At 42.0% G+C, this 18185-nt stretch overlaps 1 protein-coding gene across 1 annotated transcript in view; it reads right to left on the bottom strand.

The window, feature by feature from the left end:
- Positions 1 to 4867: 4867 nt before the first annotated feature.
- The window catches only part of USE1 (unconventional SNARE in the ER 1), a 41803-nt gene continuing 28485 nt past the window's right edge, over positions 4868 to 18185 (bottom strand). The window contains exons 3-7 of the mRNA XM_070747951.1: positions 17647 to 17725; positions 17369 to 17516; positions 13383 to 13413; positions 9449 to 9611; positions 4868 to 8035 (exon numbers count right to left, since the gene is read on the bottom strand). Of these exons, the coding sequence (XP_070604052.1) occupies positions 7853 to 8035; positions 9449 to 9611; positions 13383 to 13413; positions 17369 to 17516; positions 17647 to 17725 (604 nt within the window). The 3' untranslated portion in view covers positions 4868 to 7852. The remainder of the gene's footprint in view (positions 8036 to 9448; positions 9612 to 13382; positions 13414 to 17368; positions 17517 to 17646; positions 17726 to 18185) is intronic.

The raw sequence follows: 18185 nt of genomic DNA, 5'->3' as shown, positions 1-18185 counted from the left end.
ATTGCCGAAAGTGGGTTACTGACTATTCAAGCAAAGGCTATAAAGCCAAATTGCTTCAATTTGGATTCTGGAATGGCTCAAGGTATTGGATTCAATGCCCAAATGATTCATAAAATCAGAACTGGCAGTCATTTAGGCAATCAAGTCCCCGCCCCCTGCCTTAGTGCAGGTACCCAAAATAAAGTATAGTATTCCCAACAAATCTGATCTCTGTCTGAACATACTTACCATTTTTAGTTCCACTGTTGAGCAGCTTTTACTTTTAACTCTGATTCTACAACAAGGAATATCATTTAGATGAATTAAAATTTTCTTGTTTTTTATAGCATGAATTGAGGCTAGCTTTAGTAATGAGTTGCAAGCCATCTCAATCCCCTAGAAAATTTAGTACATGAGAAATAACATATTTTTGTCAAGGTTCTTAGGTTCCAGGAATCAGTCTAAGTATTGTGATACCTGAATTTCTACCATACAATTTCTCACCCTCTTTTCTAAAACATAATAATAATAATAATAATAATAATAATAATAATAATAATAATGTTTCAGAAAAGAGGGTGAAAAATTGTATGGTAGAAATTAGATTTGTATTATATTGTATTGGAGAGGGGCGGCATACAAATCTAATAAATAATAATAATAATTTAATTATTGTTGTTGTTATTATTATTATCATTATTATTATTTATTAGATTTGTATGCCGCCCCTCTCCAATACAATATAATACAAATCTAATATTAAAAAGAACAAGTTAAAACCCATTATTACTAAAACATCCCCATTATCCATCAAGCTGACTACCACCCTTGAGATTTGACACCGTCAGATGTTCCCACTGTGACTAAAATCACACAAAACAACTGTTGCACAAACAGTTTTCAAGATAACACACTATACAATGGTTTGGAGCCATTATATTTATGCATGAAACTGATTCATTTCATTGCTATTAAATCCCATGAGGCCAGGTTTAATGGGCTGTCTTGGCAGTAAGGAGGGAAGAAGGCAATTCCTATTCCAGGCCCAGCCTCATCTAATAATAACTAAAATTTCCCCTTGGTTAGGGCGATTTCATTTTTTCTTAGTACGACTATTAAATCATGCACGCAACAAGGTGCTTTTGAGATTTCCCTCTTTTCTTTTCTTTTGAGTTATTGCAGTTTTCCACATCAACGTAAGAGATTTTTGTTTCTTATTGAATGCCTGACTTCACCCATTTAATCAGGAATCTGACACAGTATATGCAAATCTTTCATTGCCATCTTTTTGCCTGCTGCAGGGTTAAGAATTAACAAATGTCACAACCATTAAATCTGGGGAGATCAGTTGGATTCCCACAAATAATCTCAATTTAGGATAACAATACACGATGAGTGGACTTTTGAAAAACTTGATTTTCTTTCAAGATCAGGGCAAGGATATTCCGGAAAGATTAATAATAGCATTATTGATGTTCCAGTTTTGTATTCTATCTCAGGTGTCTCCAGCTTTGCTGGCCCAAGGAACTCTGGGAGTTGAAGTCCACAAGTCTTAAAGTTGCTAGGGCTGAAGATGGAGACCTCTGTTATATCTGAGATCCACATTCTAAACTCCCTAAACCAGAGACTATCCTTTTCACCAGTTCTATAACTGAAAACTTGGGACATAATGTTCTTCTGGCAAGTAATGAACTTGGAAACATGTACACATCTGCATCACCTTCCAGCTTTACCCTTCCTAGCTACTGATAGGAATCCTGGCCCATTATATAAGAAGGGAAATCTTTCAAAAAGCTTCCTTGGCTTAGACAGGAAATAACAAATCCTCTATTGTGACAGTATTCCTTTCATTTCCAAGTGAGTAGGTCCTTTCCAACATAGAGATGATACGTTTGGGTACGTTTTAGAAAGCCTAGCTGGTGGAAGGTGACATCTGTATATCATTTTGTATAGATTTTCCTTGTAGGATACAGCACGTGTCATTTTATAATTAATTGTAAATATTTTTTCCCATTCTGTAAGTTTTATTGTGTATCCAAAGTTTTGTGTCCATGCAATCATGGATCCTTTAACTTGCTCTTCTATAGTATCCTGCTTTAATAGATAGCTATATAATTTAGAGATCATTTTTATGTTAGATCCAAATATTATTAAATCAAGAGGATTGGTGTTTTGAAAGCCAAGTGTACTTTTGTGTTGTTGATAGCAACAAAAAAAAAGGAAATGGCAGAAGCCATGTTGCTGAAGCAAACAAAGTTCTGGAGAAGCATCACGCAGCTGTAGAGCACATGTCAGTGGCATGTAGGTTTAATAATAATAATAATAATAATAATAATAATAATAATAATTTATTAGATTTGTATGCCGCCCCTCTCCGAAGACTCGGGGCGGCTCACAACAACGATAAAAACAATATTATGCTGGCACAAATCTAATATTTTTTAAAAAAAACTAAAAACCCTATTATAATTAAAAACCAAACAGCACATACATACCAAACATAAATTATAATAAGCCTGGGGGAAAGGTGTCTCAACTCCCCCATGCCTGGCGGTATAGGTGGGTCTTAAGTAGTTTACGGAAGACAAGGAGGGTGGGAGCAGTTCTAATCTCCGGGGGAAGTTGATTCCAGAGGGCCGGGGCCGCCACAGAGAAGCTCTTCCCCGGGACCTGCCAGACGCCATTGTTTAGTCAACGGGACCCAGAGAAGGCCAACTCTGTGGGACCTTATCAGCCACTGGGATTCGTGCGGTAGCAGGCGGTTCCGGAGGTACTCTAGTCCAATGCCATGTAGGGCTTTAAAGGTCATGATCAACACTTTGAATTGTGACCGGAAACTGATCAGCAGCCAATGCAGGCCACAGAGTGTTGTAGATACATGGGCGAATCTGGGAAGCCCCACGATGGCTCTCGCGGCCGCGTTCTGCACGATCTGGAGTTTCCGAACACTTTTCAAAGGTAGCCCCATGTAGAGAGCGTTGCAGTAATCGAACCTCGGGGTGATAAGGGCATGAGTGACTGTGAGCAATGACTCCCTGTCCAAATAGGGCCGCAACTGGTGCACCAGTCGAACCTGGGCAAACGCCCTCACCACAGCTGAAAGACCGGAGGTGATGGCGATTGTCCTCTCTTCTGCATTCCTAGGGCACCATTTCTAATCTTAGCCATTTTAAGAAGCGTAGACTTCAACTCCCAGAATAACCCAGCCAGCTTTTACACAGCAGAAGGGGAGTTGAAATCCGCACTTCTTATAAATAGCTAGGTGGAAAATATTGCCCTAGAAAACTGCCGATCCAGATAACCCATACAGGCTTTTATTAATTTAAATTTTATTGGCTATCCAAATGCAGTAGACCAAGATCTGGCGTCAGGTTCTTTTATCTTAGCCAAGGCCAAAAGTTGTGTTCTGATCCAGCAGCTTGACATTTCCATGATCTTACCATATGTTTATGACACTAGGAAAGTAGCAAAGCTCCCTTCTCAAGGTTTGCAAGGCTCAGCCTTTACCTCAAACAGCCCCTTGCATGCCACTTGCAAGAGAATACATTGGTGTTACAATTTACAAGGTGCAAGTCGTGACAAGGAAGTTGACAATGCAACAAAGGATACAGGCAATTCAGGTTAACCACCAGCCTCATCTACACCTTAATGAGCCGAGTCCAAGTCAGCACTTCTTAACTGGGGAGATAGGTAATGGGGGGAACAGGCTCAGAAATTACCTACAGCAGCAGTAGCAGCTTCTGTGTGAGCAGCAAAGGCTGTGACACTCCTCTCCCTGAAGGGATTTCACTTTTTCATGCCCATCCCTTCTGCTGTGTAAATGCCAAGTTAAAATGCTGAGGCCCAATTGGGGGGAGCTGCTGTTTCCTACAGATTATTAACCACACTGCTGGTGCGGTACTTTCAGGATGGTGGTTAATAAAAAGTGCCCATAAAATACTTCCACCCATCCTCTGCTTTGCTCTACCATTTCTTGGGAATGTGCAAAGGATTAACATTCACAGTCCAGCAAACCTTGAATTCATACTCAAACGTACATCTGTGTTTAGACGAGACCCAATTTACCTTCAACTGGCAAATAGGAATTCTACCTTTACAGCAGGGGTCTTCAAACTTGACAACTTTTAAGACTTGTGGACTTCAACTTTCAGAATTCTTCAGCCAGTTATGCTGGCTAAAGAATTCTGAGAGTTGAAGTCCACAAGTCTTAAAGTTGCCAAGTTTGGGGGTCCCTACTTTACAGCCTCCTCCAAGTTAATATATCAAATGAAAAAGGAGATGGCTTCAGCCTTCTGTTGCAGCAACATCCAAATTTATGGAGAGGTCTAACTTCCATTAAGCAGCAAAGACTTAATAGTTCCCACCTTTTCATTCTTCAAGATCACTTAACTGCTAATCTGTCAGGAATGTCTCCCTAGAAATTTATTTTATTTTTATTTATTTATTTTTTATTTATTCATTTGTCCAATACACAAATACATAGGAAGAAAAATAGACACGTAGTAATATATATAAGGGTAAAGTGAACTTAGAGGATACATGAAAGAAAAAATATATATATGATAAGTGAAAGGAAAGACAATTGGACAGGGGACGAAAGGCACACCAGTGCACTTATGTACGCCCCTTACTGGCCTCTTAGGAACCTGGAGAGGTCAATCGTGGAAAAATAAAGAACATATCCCAGAAAGAACATATCAAAAGAAGCAGGGTGGGGGTGGGGACTACTATATACAATCATGAAAGTCTCTTTACATTACAAAGCAAAGAAAATTGGGAAAGCTTCTACACCCAGGGTTGTTGTATGCCAAGGAATACTTTGTCAATGAACCTGATAATCAAAGCAATATTGCTGAGACTGGTCTGTTAAAAAGAAGTAATTAAGAAAGCTATTTAACATTTTATTTTCAGAAAAGCAAGGCAGTACAGGTAGAGGGTTTTTCATCAAGTAATACATCACAAAAAACCCAGGGAACTACCCCTGCCCACCAAGACCCCTAAGGCGATTGTTACTGGATGAAAATAACAATAACAAAACATACAAACATTTCAAGACAGATGGGTCAAACAGTACAGTCTTTAGTCTTACGCAGATACAAATTGAGCGAGCCAGTCATGGCTAAAAGGCACAAGTCCATAATGTCCCTTTGGCTCAAACCCAAGGCCCAAAGTCCATCTTCCTGACGGTTTGTAGCAAAGCCTTCTGCTGGAAGCAACTGGTAAGTGGTAGAGAGGGGTGATATTCGGGATCACGGCCCAGCAACAGATGTCAGAACCCTGGTCAGGACACCCGTACTTTGCAGTTTAAATGTCCCAGGCTTCTTCCATTGGGTAGCTGGTGACGATGGATACATCCAGGATCTACTACTGGTTTACGATCTCCACGATCAGGTCTGGTTTGATGAAAGGGGATCCAGATGGGATCACCAGCTCTACTCTCATCTGAACCTCTGCTCGGCGCAGCAGCTTGTCAAGGCACCGGAGTACACAATTGTGGCATGCACATCTCACATTGTGGGTTATCTCGAGACATTTCATACATGGTTGAGTGTTTCGGGGGCACAGCAGGCTCCTCTGCAGGTTCTATCTGTGATTTGTCTGTTGTTACCTCGCACAATCCTGGCTTTGGTGGGGAGCAGTCCACCTCTCAGCTGGATGCCCCTTATGTAGAGTCAGGGGAACACCCTAGCTGGTTTGTGCAACCACTCATGGCTGGCTATATCAACCTCTAGGACGGTCAGCTCTCTGCCATTGACAGAGTTGGACAAGATGGTCTGCCATCCTTTCTCTCACTTCTGCTTTTGGTGCAATAACTGTGCCATTCAGTCTGCAGAGTTGGTCTATTTGGCGCCCTAATGACCTGAAAGAATCTCACCACTACACTATCTGAGTTACAGAGTTTGAGGCTACCTTCTCAAGCCATTTCTGCTGCAGAAGTGGGATTCAAGATAGAAAAACATGGCTGCCCCAGTCCTCCATCTAAGACATTAACATGAAAATATGCCACTGGGGTATCTGGAGAGATTAAGTCATTGCTGCACCACAGCATTTTCATGTAGTCTAGCTTTTTCAGTGTGTTTCTGTGTGCGTGATATAGAACCAATTCATGGGTAAATTTGGGTACCAGGTAGAAATTTTGTACCTTAAGCAGTATTTTGGTCAATTCAATTAACAGAGTGTCTAATTTGCCGGTCTGTTTAGGGATGATTCTTCCTTTCCAACTGAACTGGAGGCCCAGATATTTTACTTTGTCATCTATCCCTAGGGGATGGATGGTATCTCCCTCACATTTATATGGTGTTGGGGAAAAGGCCATGCACTTATACTTCCCATCCTTGTCAATAGTAAAGCTGTGGGACTTCTTAGCATTCAGCACCATACTGGCTTTGCAGAGAGCTCAGGAGATTAGATTTAGTTTCTTATTGGAGCCTGCTGGATTTTTCAGCCAATACCACTAGGTCGCACACTTTTCTGGCCATTGAAGTCACACCCTATAGTGGGTGATGTTTTTAAAATGACCACAATGACCATGATAAAAAGGAGTGGGGAGAGAGGATCACCTTGCCTTATACCCCATCCACACTTAGTAGTGGTCCCTGCCGTTTGCACTATGGATTTTTTTTTTATACAGGTGTTTTAGGTACAATACTAGTAGGGGAGAGACATACGCTTTGTAGGACACCAGGAAGAGACTCTTATGCGATACTGTATCAAACGCTTTGGCCACATCAAGGAACAACAACGCCCAGGGTACTCTGTCCATGTGGATTCTATGAAAGATGGGATGGAGCAGGGCCGAGGCAGCTATCTTGTTGGAGGAATGCATGCTGGAGGGGAGAGTGCTCTATTATAACTCTAAGGCGCCATGCCAGGATTTTATGAAACACCCTGAGAATGGTTGAGGCTACCGATATGGGCCTGGAGTCGATGGATGCTCCGTCTACACCACGTGGGAGCATGCTAAGTGTTTTGGTGGGCCTCCGGCATCTAGCAGCAGGTTGTAGTAAACTGCTAGCAAGGGCTAGTCCTAGGTCAGCAGCTCCTTGGCCCGTAATCTGTCCAGCCGTGGTGCCCTTGTTTTCATGTTACCCCAGACAGCATTACGACTTCCAAGAGGGACCATAGGACTACTGATGGTTCTACAGGCTTACTGTCATTGATAGTGCTAGGTGTTTTGAATACTCTTCTTTCATCCCGGGTGGCATTGGCGCAGGGCCCTTGTATATACACTTTTCCAGCCCCCAGACAATACAGTGGGGGCCTCTTTCTCTCATACCCCCTTGCCCACACTCCCAACCTCGGTAAGTAAAGTGACCTTCTATTTTTATGAGATTTCAATTCGCCTCACTCTGCTTCTCACGGGCAGCAAGGAGAACCCTTTGTTGAATTGCAATTCAGGAATGGAAAACTTTTTGCTAACCAAGAGATTTGTTTCTATTTTGACCCCACAGTGGGTCACCACATTCCTCGGAGGATTATTTGCTTCTAAATAATGTTAAGATATGTTGAAATATGTTAAATTCAGAAGCTCCACTTCTATTGCCTCCCACTCTCCCTCCCTCCTTTAGCTTTTGTTGTTTAAAATAAGGTGCTATCCCTTGGGGGGTTGCAGGCCATAAAAACAGGAGCTTCTGGGCTGTTACATATGACCCATAAATTGCTTAATGCTGCTATAACAATGCAGAAGGAACTTGCCTATTCAATCTTTCAAGCAAGAGGGAAAAAATTCAGCTTAGATTCTTTGAACTTGTTGTAACCAAATTATTCTCCCATTGAACATTTTCACAATTGTTACAAAAGCCCAGGCAAGGCTTGATGGGTTAAACCAAGAAGATAAGATGCCAGACTGCTGCTGCTGCTACCAGCCCAGAAATCATCTTAGTTTTGGGAAGATTCTAATGAACAGGATCATGCTGATGAAAATGAAACAGACAACGATCAACATTAGCCAGAGAAGCCAGTTGACAGATTTCTTAGCATGCTGCTCCAGGCGATCCGATTCGTTCTTCAGTTTCTCAAAGTTGTGGTCAGCCAGCTTGAGTGACTGCGTCAAAGTCTGAAATAAACCACAAAGTGTCAATGGGGTAGGTGCAGGAGAAGGCACAAAAGGTTGCTTTATCCCACATCATATCCTTGGGAGAAACTCAAGGAGAAAAAAAACACTTTTTTAGGAAAGGTGCAACTTATAGCACTCAAGTGAGTATCCTCAATCTGAGTATTGCATTGGCAGTTCTGTGTTAGCAAAAACTTCAGAAGAGAAGGACAACAGAGAATTATTGTGAATGGCGAGTATTCTGAGCAGAGACAGGTTACAAGCTGTGTGCCACAAGGGTCTGTTCTGGGTCCTATTCTTTTTAATGTGTTTGTGAGTGACATAGGGGAAGGTTTGGTAGGGAAGGTTTGCCTATTTGCCAATGACTCTAAAGTGTGCAATGGGGTTGATATTCCTGGAGGCGTCTGTAATATGGTAAATGATTTAGCTTTACTAGATAAATGGTCAAAGCAATGGAAACTGCAGTTTAATGTTTCCAAATGTAAAATAATGCACTTGGGGAAAAGGAATCCTCAATCTGAGTATTGTATTGGCAGTTCTGTGTTAGCAAAAACTTCTGAAGAGAAGGATTATGGGGTAGTGATTTCTTATACTCTCAAAATTGGTGAACAGTGCGGTCAGACGGTAGGGAAAGCAAGTAGAATGCTTGGCTGCATAGCTAGAAGTATAGCAAGCAGGAAAAGGGAGATTGTGATCCCGCTGGTGAGACCACATTTGGAAGACTCTGTTCAGTTCTGGAGACCTCGCCTACAAAAGGATATTGATAAAATTGAACGGGTCCAAAGACAGGCTACAAAAATGGCAGAAGGTCTTAAGCATAAAACCTATCAGGAAAGACTTAATGATATAGTCTGGAGGACAGAAGGGAAAGGGGGGACATAATCAAAACATTTAAATATGTTAAAAGGGTTAAATAAGGTTCAGGAGGGAAGTGTTTTTATAGGAAAGTGATCACAAGAACAAGGGGACACAATCTGAGGTTAGTTGGGGGGGGAAATCAGAAGCAACGTGAGAAAATATTATTTTACTGAAAGAGTAGATGCTTGGAACAAACTTTCAGTAGACGTGGTTGGCAAATCCACAGTAACTGAATGTAAACATGCCTGGGATAAACATATATCCATTGTAAGATAAAATACAGGAAATAGTATAAGGGCAGACTAGATGGACCAGGAGTTCTTTTTCTGCCGTCAATCTTCTATGTCCTCGGAGAGGGGCGGCATACAAGTCTAATAAATTGAATTGAATTGAATTTTTATGTTGCTAAGTGCCAGGCCAACAAGTGCAGTTTTGCTCTGTCCATAATGCTCTGAGAAGGACAAAGTACTTTTTCAAAATCGGACACGATTACAAAATAACTGTACAGAATTCACACTTTTTTAGGGGGGGGGGGGGGATGATAGTGCCAGGCCCTACCTGGTTATCTTGCTTAATCACATTCTGTGCCACAAGGGTGTTGTTCTTGAGGTTGCGTGCCAGGTGCAACATCTCTTCAGCCAACTTCTCCTGGATGGTGTGATGGTGCTGCAGGACTGCATCCAGTTCGGCCGCTGACTGCTTCTCATCAGGAACTGCAGTCCTGTAGGGGAGGGAGAGAGGGAGAGAGGGAGGGGGAGAGAGAGAGAGAGAGAGAGAGAGAGAGAGAGAGAGAGAGAGAGAGAGAGAGAGAGAGAGAGAGAGAGCGCACACCTGTAAAAAGATGGCCTGTGTACAATTGGCTTTTGCTGCCAATTGTGTATGTTTCCTAAAAGGCCCAGAACACGAGAAAGAAATGCAATTCAATTTATTAGATTTGTATCGGGGTGGCTCACAACAGTAATAACACAGTATATAACAAATCTAATAATTAAAAGTCACTAAAAACCCCTTATTAAAAGAAAACATACACACAACATACCACGCATAAACTGTATAGGCCCAGGGGAGATGTCTCAGTTCCCCCATGCCTGACGGCAGAGGTGGGTTTTAAGAAGTTTACGAAAGACAAGGAGGGTGGGAGCAATTCTAATCTCCGGGGGGAGCTGGTTCCAGAGGGTCGGGGCCGCCACAGAGAAGGCTCTTCCCCTGGGTCCCGCCAAATGACACTGTTTAGTCGACGGGACCCGGAGAAGGCCAACTTTGTGGGACCTAACCAGTCACTGGGATTCATGCGGCAGAAGGCAGTCTCAGAGATGTTCTGGCCCGATGCCATGAAGGGCTTTATAGGTCATAACCAACACTTTGAATTGTGACCGGAAACTGATGGGCAACCAATGCAGACTGCGGAGTGTTGGTGTGACATGGGCATACCTAGGGAAGCCCATGATTGCTCTCGCAGCTGCATTCTGCACGATCTGAAGTGAAGATACTGCATGCCCATGTCAGGTCAAAAGAAAAGCTACATCGTTGTGAGTGTAGTATCTGTGTGAGGCTGTTTAATGCAACTACATTCCTATTTGCATCTTGAAGATACCATATTTTTCAGAGTATAAGATGCACTGAAGTATAAAACGCACTTATAGGGAAAATAAATAAAAAAAATCTGCCCATATTCATCTGGCTAGCGTCCTTAGTCTGGTCAGCTTCAGCACATTATTTTATTCCCTGGTTAAGGCTTTTAAAAAACTTTATTTGGAAAGAGTAACAGCGAAAGAGCCTGCAAGCCGGTAAGAGCTGGGAACATCATTAGCACCTGGTTAGGGCTGGAAAGAAACTTTGGAGCAAGTAGAGCAATGGAAAAAAAACCCTGCAAAGACTCAGGGCTTGGAAAACATTCTTTGCAGAGAGTAACAATGAAAGAGCTTGCAAGGTAAGAGCTGGGAAGATCATTAGCACCAATTTGGGCTGAGAAAAAAGCTTAGAAAAAGCTACATTCAGAGTATAAGACGCACCCATATTTTTAGCCTCTTTTAGGGAAGAAATACGTCTTATACTCCGAAAAATACGGTATATATTTTATATACTACTAAAACTCTTTGCTATGACCTTTAATCGGGTGAAATGGTGCATCATAGGGTAACAATTTTTAAACCTAACTCTGGTGGTAATTTATAGAATGTGCCCCAAATCTAGAAAACCATGACTCCCATGGGAACTTTCCCAAAGTTGTGTCTTGTTTATTATTATTATTATTATTATTATTATTATTATTATTATTATTATTATTATTATTTATTAGATTTGTATGCCGCCCCTCTCCGTAGACTCGGGGCGGCTCACAACAATAACAAAGACAATGTAAGAACAAATCTAATAATTTAAAAAACACTAAAAACCCCATTATTAAAAGCAAGCATACACACAAACATACCATGTATAAACTGTATAGGCCCGGGGGAGATGTCTCAGTTCCCCCATGCCTGATGGCAAAGATGGGTCTTAAGAACTTTACGAAAGGCAAGGAGGTGGGGGCAGTTCTGATCTCCGTGGGGGAGCTGATTCCAGAGGGTCGGGGCCGCCACAGAGAAGGCTCTTCTCCTGGGTCCCGCCAAATGACATTGTTTAGTCGACGGGACCTGGAGAAGGCCAACTCTGTGGGACCTAACCGGTCGCTGGGATTCGTGCGGCAGAAGGCGGTCCCAGAGATATTCTGGTCCGATGCCATGAAGGTTTAATGGTACTGATTGCTATGGTCATAGTTTCCCAGCCAGTCTTGCAATCCCTTGCTCTCCTCACCCATCCAACAGAAGCCACTTAACTATCAGAAGGCAAGGTTTTGGATACTCTCTACCAGATTCCTACAAGGAAATTCAATAGGAAAGGCAGCTGGAGGTTGGAAGTCACTCCTGTTCCACTGCTTTTTTTGCCCATACTCGATCATTCTGTTCTTCTTTTAGGTAAGAAAATAGGCATGAGCTGACTAGTTTCATCCAATAGATTGTCTACATGTCATATGGGGCTATCTTTGAAAAGATTGTCTAATGTCATGGGACTACCTTTGAAAAGTGTTCGGAAATTTCAACTCGCCCAAAATGCAGCTGCGCGAGCAGTCTTGGACCTTCCAAGAAATGCCCACATCTCACCATCACTCCGCGGACTGCATTGGCTACCAATCTGTTTCCGGACACAATTCAAAGTGTTGGTTATGACCTATAAAACCCTACATGGCATAGGACCAGCCTATCTCCGAGACCCCCTTCTGCCGCACGAATCCCAGCGACCGGTGATCTCCCACAGAGTTGATCTCCTTAGGGTCCCGTTGACCAAACAATGTCTGCTGGTAGGACCCAGGGGAAGAGTCTTCTCTGTGGAGGCCCCGGCACTCTGGAATCAGCTCCCTCCGGAGATTCGCAGTGCCCCCACCCTCCTCGCCTTCCGGAAGAGTTTAAAAACTCATCTTTGCCGCCAGGCCTGGGGTTCCCTAGATCTTCCCCCCTGGCCAATTAATGCTTTAGTTTGATTGTTGGATGAATGATATTGTTTTTTTTCTTTTTAATTAGGATTTTAAAGACTGTTTTTTAATGTATTAATTGGATTGCTATTATTCTTGTTTTTCTGTACGTGCTGTGAGCCATCCCGAGTCCTCAGAGAGGGGCGGCATACAAATCCAATTAAATAAATAACAAATAAAATAAATAAATAAATATCTATGTCAGTGTTTCCCAACCTTGGCCACTTGAAGATATCTGGACTTCAACTCCCAGAATTCGCTGGCTGTGGAATTCTGGGAGAATTTATACATGGTATGTTTGTTGGTATGATTGGTCTCTTAAATTGGGGTTTTTTAGATTACTTTTTAATATTAGATTTGTTACATTGTTTTTTTATTGTTGTTAGCCGCCCCGAGTCTTCGGAGAGAGGCGGCATACAAATCTAAATAAACTAAACTAAATTAAATGTATACAGTATACAGGGGGCAGGGGGCGCAGAGAAGCATTTATCTCTATATTCCACAACACAAGGTATAATGTGATTGCAAGCACGTAATCACATGCCCAGACTCCATCGAAAGTGGGAAATGGCAAAACAGTTGAGGATTTTTGAGGAACAGAACTCTGAACTTTTAAGACAAAACCAGGCCTGTGTTTCTCATGAAACCATAACAAAGGGAAGGGAAGTCTTTACTTTGAAAGCAAAACTGGTATACTATGAACTCTAAACACGGCAAAATTATTCTTAAGTATTAAATCTTTTGCCTTACCAATTTCCACTTCCCTGAAACTTCAGAGAATTTATACCCGGATTGTGGGGGCAATATGCTGGCTCTGTTAAAAAGTGCTATTGCTAACATGTTGTAAGCCGCCCTGAGTCTAAGGAGAAGGGCGGCATAAAAATCGAATAAATAAATAAATAAAATAAATACAGTCTGCACAAAATGATTGCGACTCTTACTTCCCCGATCCCCTTTTTCTTGGAACCGCCAAATACTCACATGCGTTTCCTTAAATTTTTCTCATCCAAATCTGTGATGGGGGAAAGAAATATTTATACACATTAGCTATATTTATATTTTATATTTTATTTATTTAATATTTATAATATATATTTATAAGCAATGAACAAATGCTCTTTGGCATTTGTTTATCAGTTTATCTGGAAATCAGCTTATCTAATAAATCTTAAAAATATGAATTGATGCAAAGAAGTCAATAGAAATTAAACCACATTTTTATGCATTAGGTGGAAGCCAGCAGGAAGGAAGGAAAAGGCAAGTTGGCAAAGAATCAGGGGTGAGGAAGGGCATATAACAAGTTAAAATGACATTTTCCCAGTATTTGCTGACGGTCCAAAAAGATGACGGCAGCAGGCACATCCGGCTTCGGATTACAGGCAGGAATTTTCAAGACAATCAGAAATGGCAACTCGGCATAACCATCATTTGGGAATTTATAGTGCTACAATCCCAGATGAGGGGGGGGGGGAGAGAAATGTAGTAAAGAATGGGATACGAGTGGTACAAGCTGAGGTGGCACAGTGGGTGGAGTGCCATACTGCAGACCACTAAAGATGACTGGTAGATCTGCAGGTCAGCGGTTCAAATCTCATCACCGGCTCAAGGTTGACTCAGCCTTCCATCCTTCTGAGGTGAGTAAAATGAGGACCCAGATTGTGGGGAAAATATATTGGCCTCTGTGAAAAAGTGTTATTGCTAACATGTTGTAAGCCACCCTGAGTCTAAGGAGAATGAATGAATGAATGAATAAATAAATATAAATAATCATGCATTATATTGCATAATTCTGGGGACCTTTAAACCTCCAGAATACGCAACCTGTTGCGTATTCTGCATGATCGGTAAACACTTACCATTGATATAGGAAGGGTCCTGGGAAGGCAGAAAGAGAGGAGAAATGAAGAGTTAAGTAATAAATGACCTGAGAAAAGGTTTTTGCGATTTTGAATTTTTTGACCTCCGTGAAATAATTTCAGGACCTCTGGATGAGGGGTGTCAAACTCAAGGCCTGGGACCCAGAACCGGTCTGCAGGGTGTTCAGATCTGGCCTGGGGGGTGGCCGTGAAAAGAGCAAAGGATTGGTCTGCAGTGTCTCTACCAAGTACCACCCCCCAAAAATAAAAGTCCAAGGCTTGAGTTTCCTCAAAGTTCCTATTTACCTACCTACATACATACTTACCTATCTAGAAACATAGAAGACTGACGGCAGAAAAAGACCTCATGGTCCATCTAGTCTGCCCTTATACTATTTCCTGTATTTTATCTTACAATGGATATATGTTTATCCCAGGCATGTTTAAATTCAGTTACTGTGGATTTATCAACCACGTCTGCTGGAAGTTTGTTCTAAGGATCTACTACTCTTTCAGTAAAATAATATGTTTTCATGTTGCTTTTGATCTTTCCCTCAACTAACTTCAGACTGTGTCCCCTTGTTCTTGTGTTCACTTTCCTATTAAAAACACTTCCCTCCTGAACCTTATTTAACCCTTTAACATATTTAAATGTTTATCTATCTATCCATCCATCCATCCATCCATCCATCCATCCATCCATCCATCCATCCATCTATCTGAGTTGGAAGGGACCTTGCAGTTCATCTAGTCCAACCCCCTGCTGGTGCAGGAGACCCTACATCACACTAGGCCAATAGCAGTCCAGTCTTTTCTTGAAGGCCACTAGTGTTGGAGCATTCACCACCTCTGCGGGCAAGCCGTTCCACTGGTTGATCGCTTTCACAGTCAGAAAGTTCCTCCTTATTTCCAAGTTGAATCTCTCCTTGGACAGAGATTTTATTAGAGATGTCATCTTAGCACATCTGAGAAAACCCGAATCGGAAAGCTTCCTGTTTTCCACACCTCAAAAGAAAGTCCAAGTCCCTGCCCCAGCACCCATGTGTCCATCACATGGTCCAGCCAAGGCACCGTCCTAACTGGAGATGCCTCCCAGGCACACCCCTCTGGGTGCAGGGTAGATGACCTTGACTCTCAAGAGTAAGGAATGTTATTTGGACTGTCTCTCTCCATCACACAATTTCCCCCTCCCAGTTTCCTACAGCACTAAATGTGGCAGGGTTGAAAATCCAAGGCCCAGGATGGTTTCCAGGCCTGACACCCCCAACATGAGCGATGGTGAGTTGGCCATGAATGAATGACTGAATATTTGAGTGTTATTAATATATTTATTGGATTGGGCTTTTTATATTTTATGCGGTCATTGTAATCTTTTATAAAAATTTTATACGTTGTTAGCCGCCCAGAGATCCCTGGAGTTGGGCGGCATGTGAATCTCGTTGAGTGTTCAAGATACAATTGTAACTATGAATTATGTTATTTATATGTTTGTATAGATCAGTGTTTCCCAACCTTGGCAACTTGAAGATATCTGGACTTCAACTTCCAGAATTCTGGGAGTTGAAGTCCAAATATCTTCAAGTTGCCATGGTTGGGAAACACTGGTATAGATCATGTTTTGTTTTTGTTTATGTCTTTTTTGTGGTTTCTTTTTTCTTCTACTTTGTTTCTTTTAATGTAAATAATTAATAAATAAATGCAGCTGCGAGAGCAATCGTGGGCTTTCCCAAATATGCCCATGTTACACCAACACTCCGCAGTCTGCATTGGTTGCCGATCAGTTTCCGGTCACAATTCAAAGTGTTGGTTATGACCTATAAAGCCCTTCATGGCACCGGACCAGATTATCTCAGGGACCGCCTTCTGCTGCACGAATCCCAGCGACCAGTTAGGTCCCACAGAGTGGGTCTTCTCCAGGCCCCGTCAACTAAACAATGCCGCTTGGCAGGACCCAGGGGAAGAGCCTTCTCTGTGGCGGCCCCGGCCCTCTGGAACCAACTCCCCCCAGAGATTAGAATTGCCCCCACCCTCCTTGCCTTTCGTAAGCTTCTTAAAACCCACCTCTGCCACCAGGCATGGGGGAATTGAGATACTTTTCCCCCCTAGGCCTTTACAATTTTATGCATGGTATGTCTGTATGGTTTTTATTATAATGGGTTTTTAATTGTTTTTAGTATTGGTTTATTATTATATGCTGTCTTATTATTGCTGTTAGCCGCCCCGAGTCTCCGGAGAGGGGCGGCATACAAATCCAATAAATAAATTAATTAAGATTATTTTTTTTAAAGAATCTCGTAAACTAGTAAACTATTAATACGGCCCTCAATGAAATCAAGTTTGACACCCCTGCTCTAGACCCATAAAAAGAGAGTAAGATACCACTTCATCCAATAGACCAAGAGCTAACTAGCTCCTCATAGATCAGGAAACCAAGTTCCCGAAGTAAATTATTTGACCTTGATATTAAAAAAAGAACAATAGGGGGTGGGAAGAGGAGGGGGGGAGAGAAAGGCAGAGAGAGTTGGGATGAAGGAAGAGGTACTACAGAGCATAGTTCCCTCTAAGCTGAGCAGTGAGCAATCGCTCACTTAAAAATCATCATCAACTCAGAGTTTTCCAAACCTGCCCAGAAGCCGAGAGGGAAAGAGTGAGAGGGAAGGAGAGAGAGAGGAAGAGAGGAAGAGAGAGAAACAGATAGAAAAAAGAGAGGAAGGAAAAGAGAAAGAAAAAGAATGGGAGTAAGGAAGAGAGAAAGAAAATCAAAATCTAGTTTGAAACTAGCTCAACTATTTAAGTGGCATTTTGATATTGATAGAGTTGCCCTATTATGAGCTCACTGTTATAGACACACAGTACAGTATTTTATTTTGAAATTCTCTGAGGCAAAACAGGGTGGGTTTTTTATTTGTTTGTTTGTTTGTTTGTTTATTTATTATTTCTGTGCCGCCCAGTCCCGAAGGGACTGCCGCTCAGACACTATACTTTTACGCCCACCCCAAAAAAAAGAGGGAACACTGCTACAGAGACTTGGACAAATGGATGTCCGGAAGCAAAAATTAAGAGGGGCTGTTTTAGGACGTGTGATTGTACTATTGAGAAGACATACTGTACCAAGCAGCTCATTCCTCATCTCGCCCATAAAGCGGGCCTTGGTCTGTAGATGGACGGTTTTCGTAGCTGCGGTCCGCTCTTTGGCAGTGGTGGGAGTTCTCCCTGGAGCCAGGAACTGGTTTGCCAGGGCCTTCTCAGAAGAGGATGGCTGGGGGAGAGAGAAAAAGGAAGAAAACAAAATGTACTTAATGATTGTCATTCTCCCGAGAGAGGGTGACTTCAGCAGAGGTTCTTGAAAAAGGTTTGAAAAGGAAAAACCACAAGGGAGGAAAGCTTACCAATTTCTCTGCTTCGAGCAAGCCCTTTAAAAAATCCACCTTACGAGAGTATTCATTCAGTACTTCTGGAGCTGGTTTGCTGAAAGGGAATCACAAACCCGAGACAAGAATTACTGAACAGTGTTCCCTCGATTTTCGTGGGGGGATGCGTTCCGAGACCGCCCGCGAAAGTTGAATTTCCGCGAAGTAGAGACGCGGAAGTAAATACACTATTTTTGGCTATGAACAGTATCCCAAGCCTTCCCTTAACACTTTAAACCCCTAAATTGCAATTTCTCATTCCCTTAGCAACCATTTAGATTATTACTCACCATGTTTATTTATTAAAGTTTATTAAAAAAATATTTATTAAAGGCGGACGAAAGTTTGGCGATGACATATGACGTCATCGGGTGAGGAAAAACCGTGGTATGGGGGGAAAAACCACGAAGTATTTTTTAATTAATATTTTTGAAAAACCGTGGTATAGACTTTTCGCGAAGTTCGAACCCGCAAAAATCGAGGGAACACTGTATAGAGAAAAATGCTTCTCATACATG

This window comes from Erythrolamprus reginae, chromosome 1 (assembly GCF_031021105.1).
Source record: "Erythrolamprus reginae isolate rEryReg1 chromosome 1, rEryReg1.hap1, whole genome shotgun sequence".
In the NCBI taxonomy this organism is placed as follows: Eukaryota; Metazoa; Chordata; class Lepidosauria; order Squamata; family Dipsadidae; genus Erythrolamprus; species Erythrolamprus reginae.
Note: the sequence above shows the minus strand (reverse complement) of the source record. Positions and strands in the feature narration are given on the sequence as shown.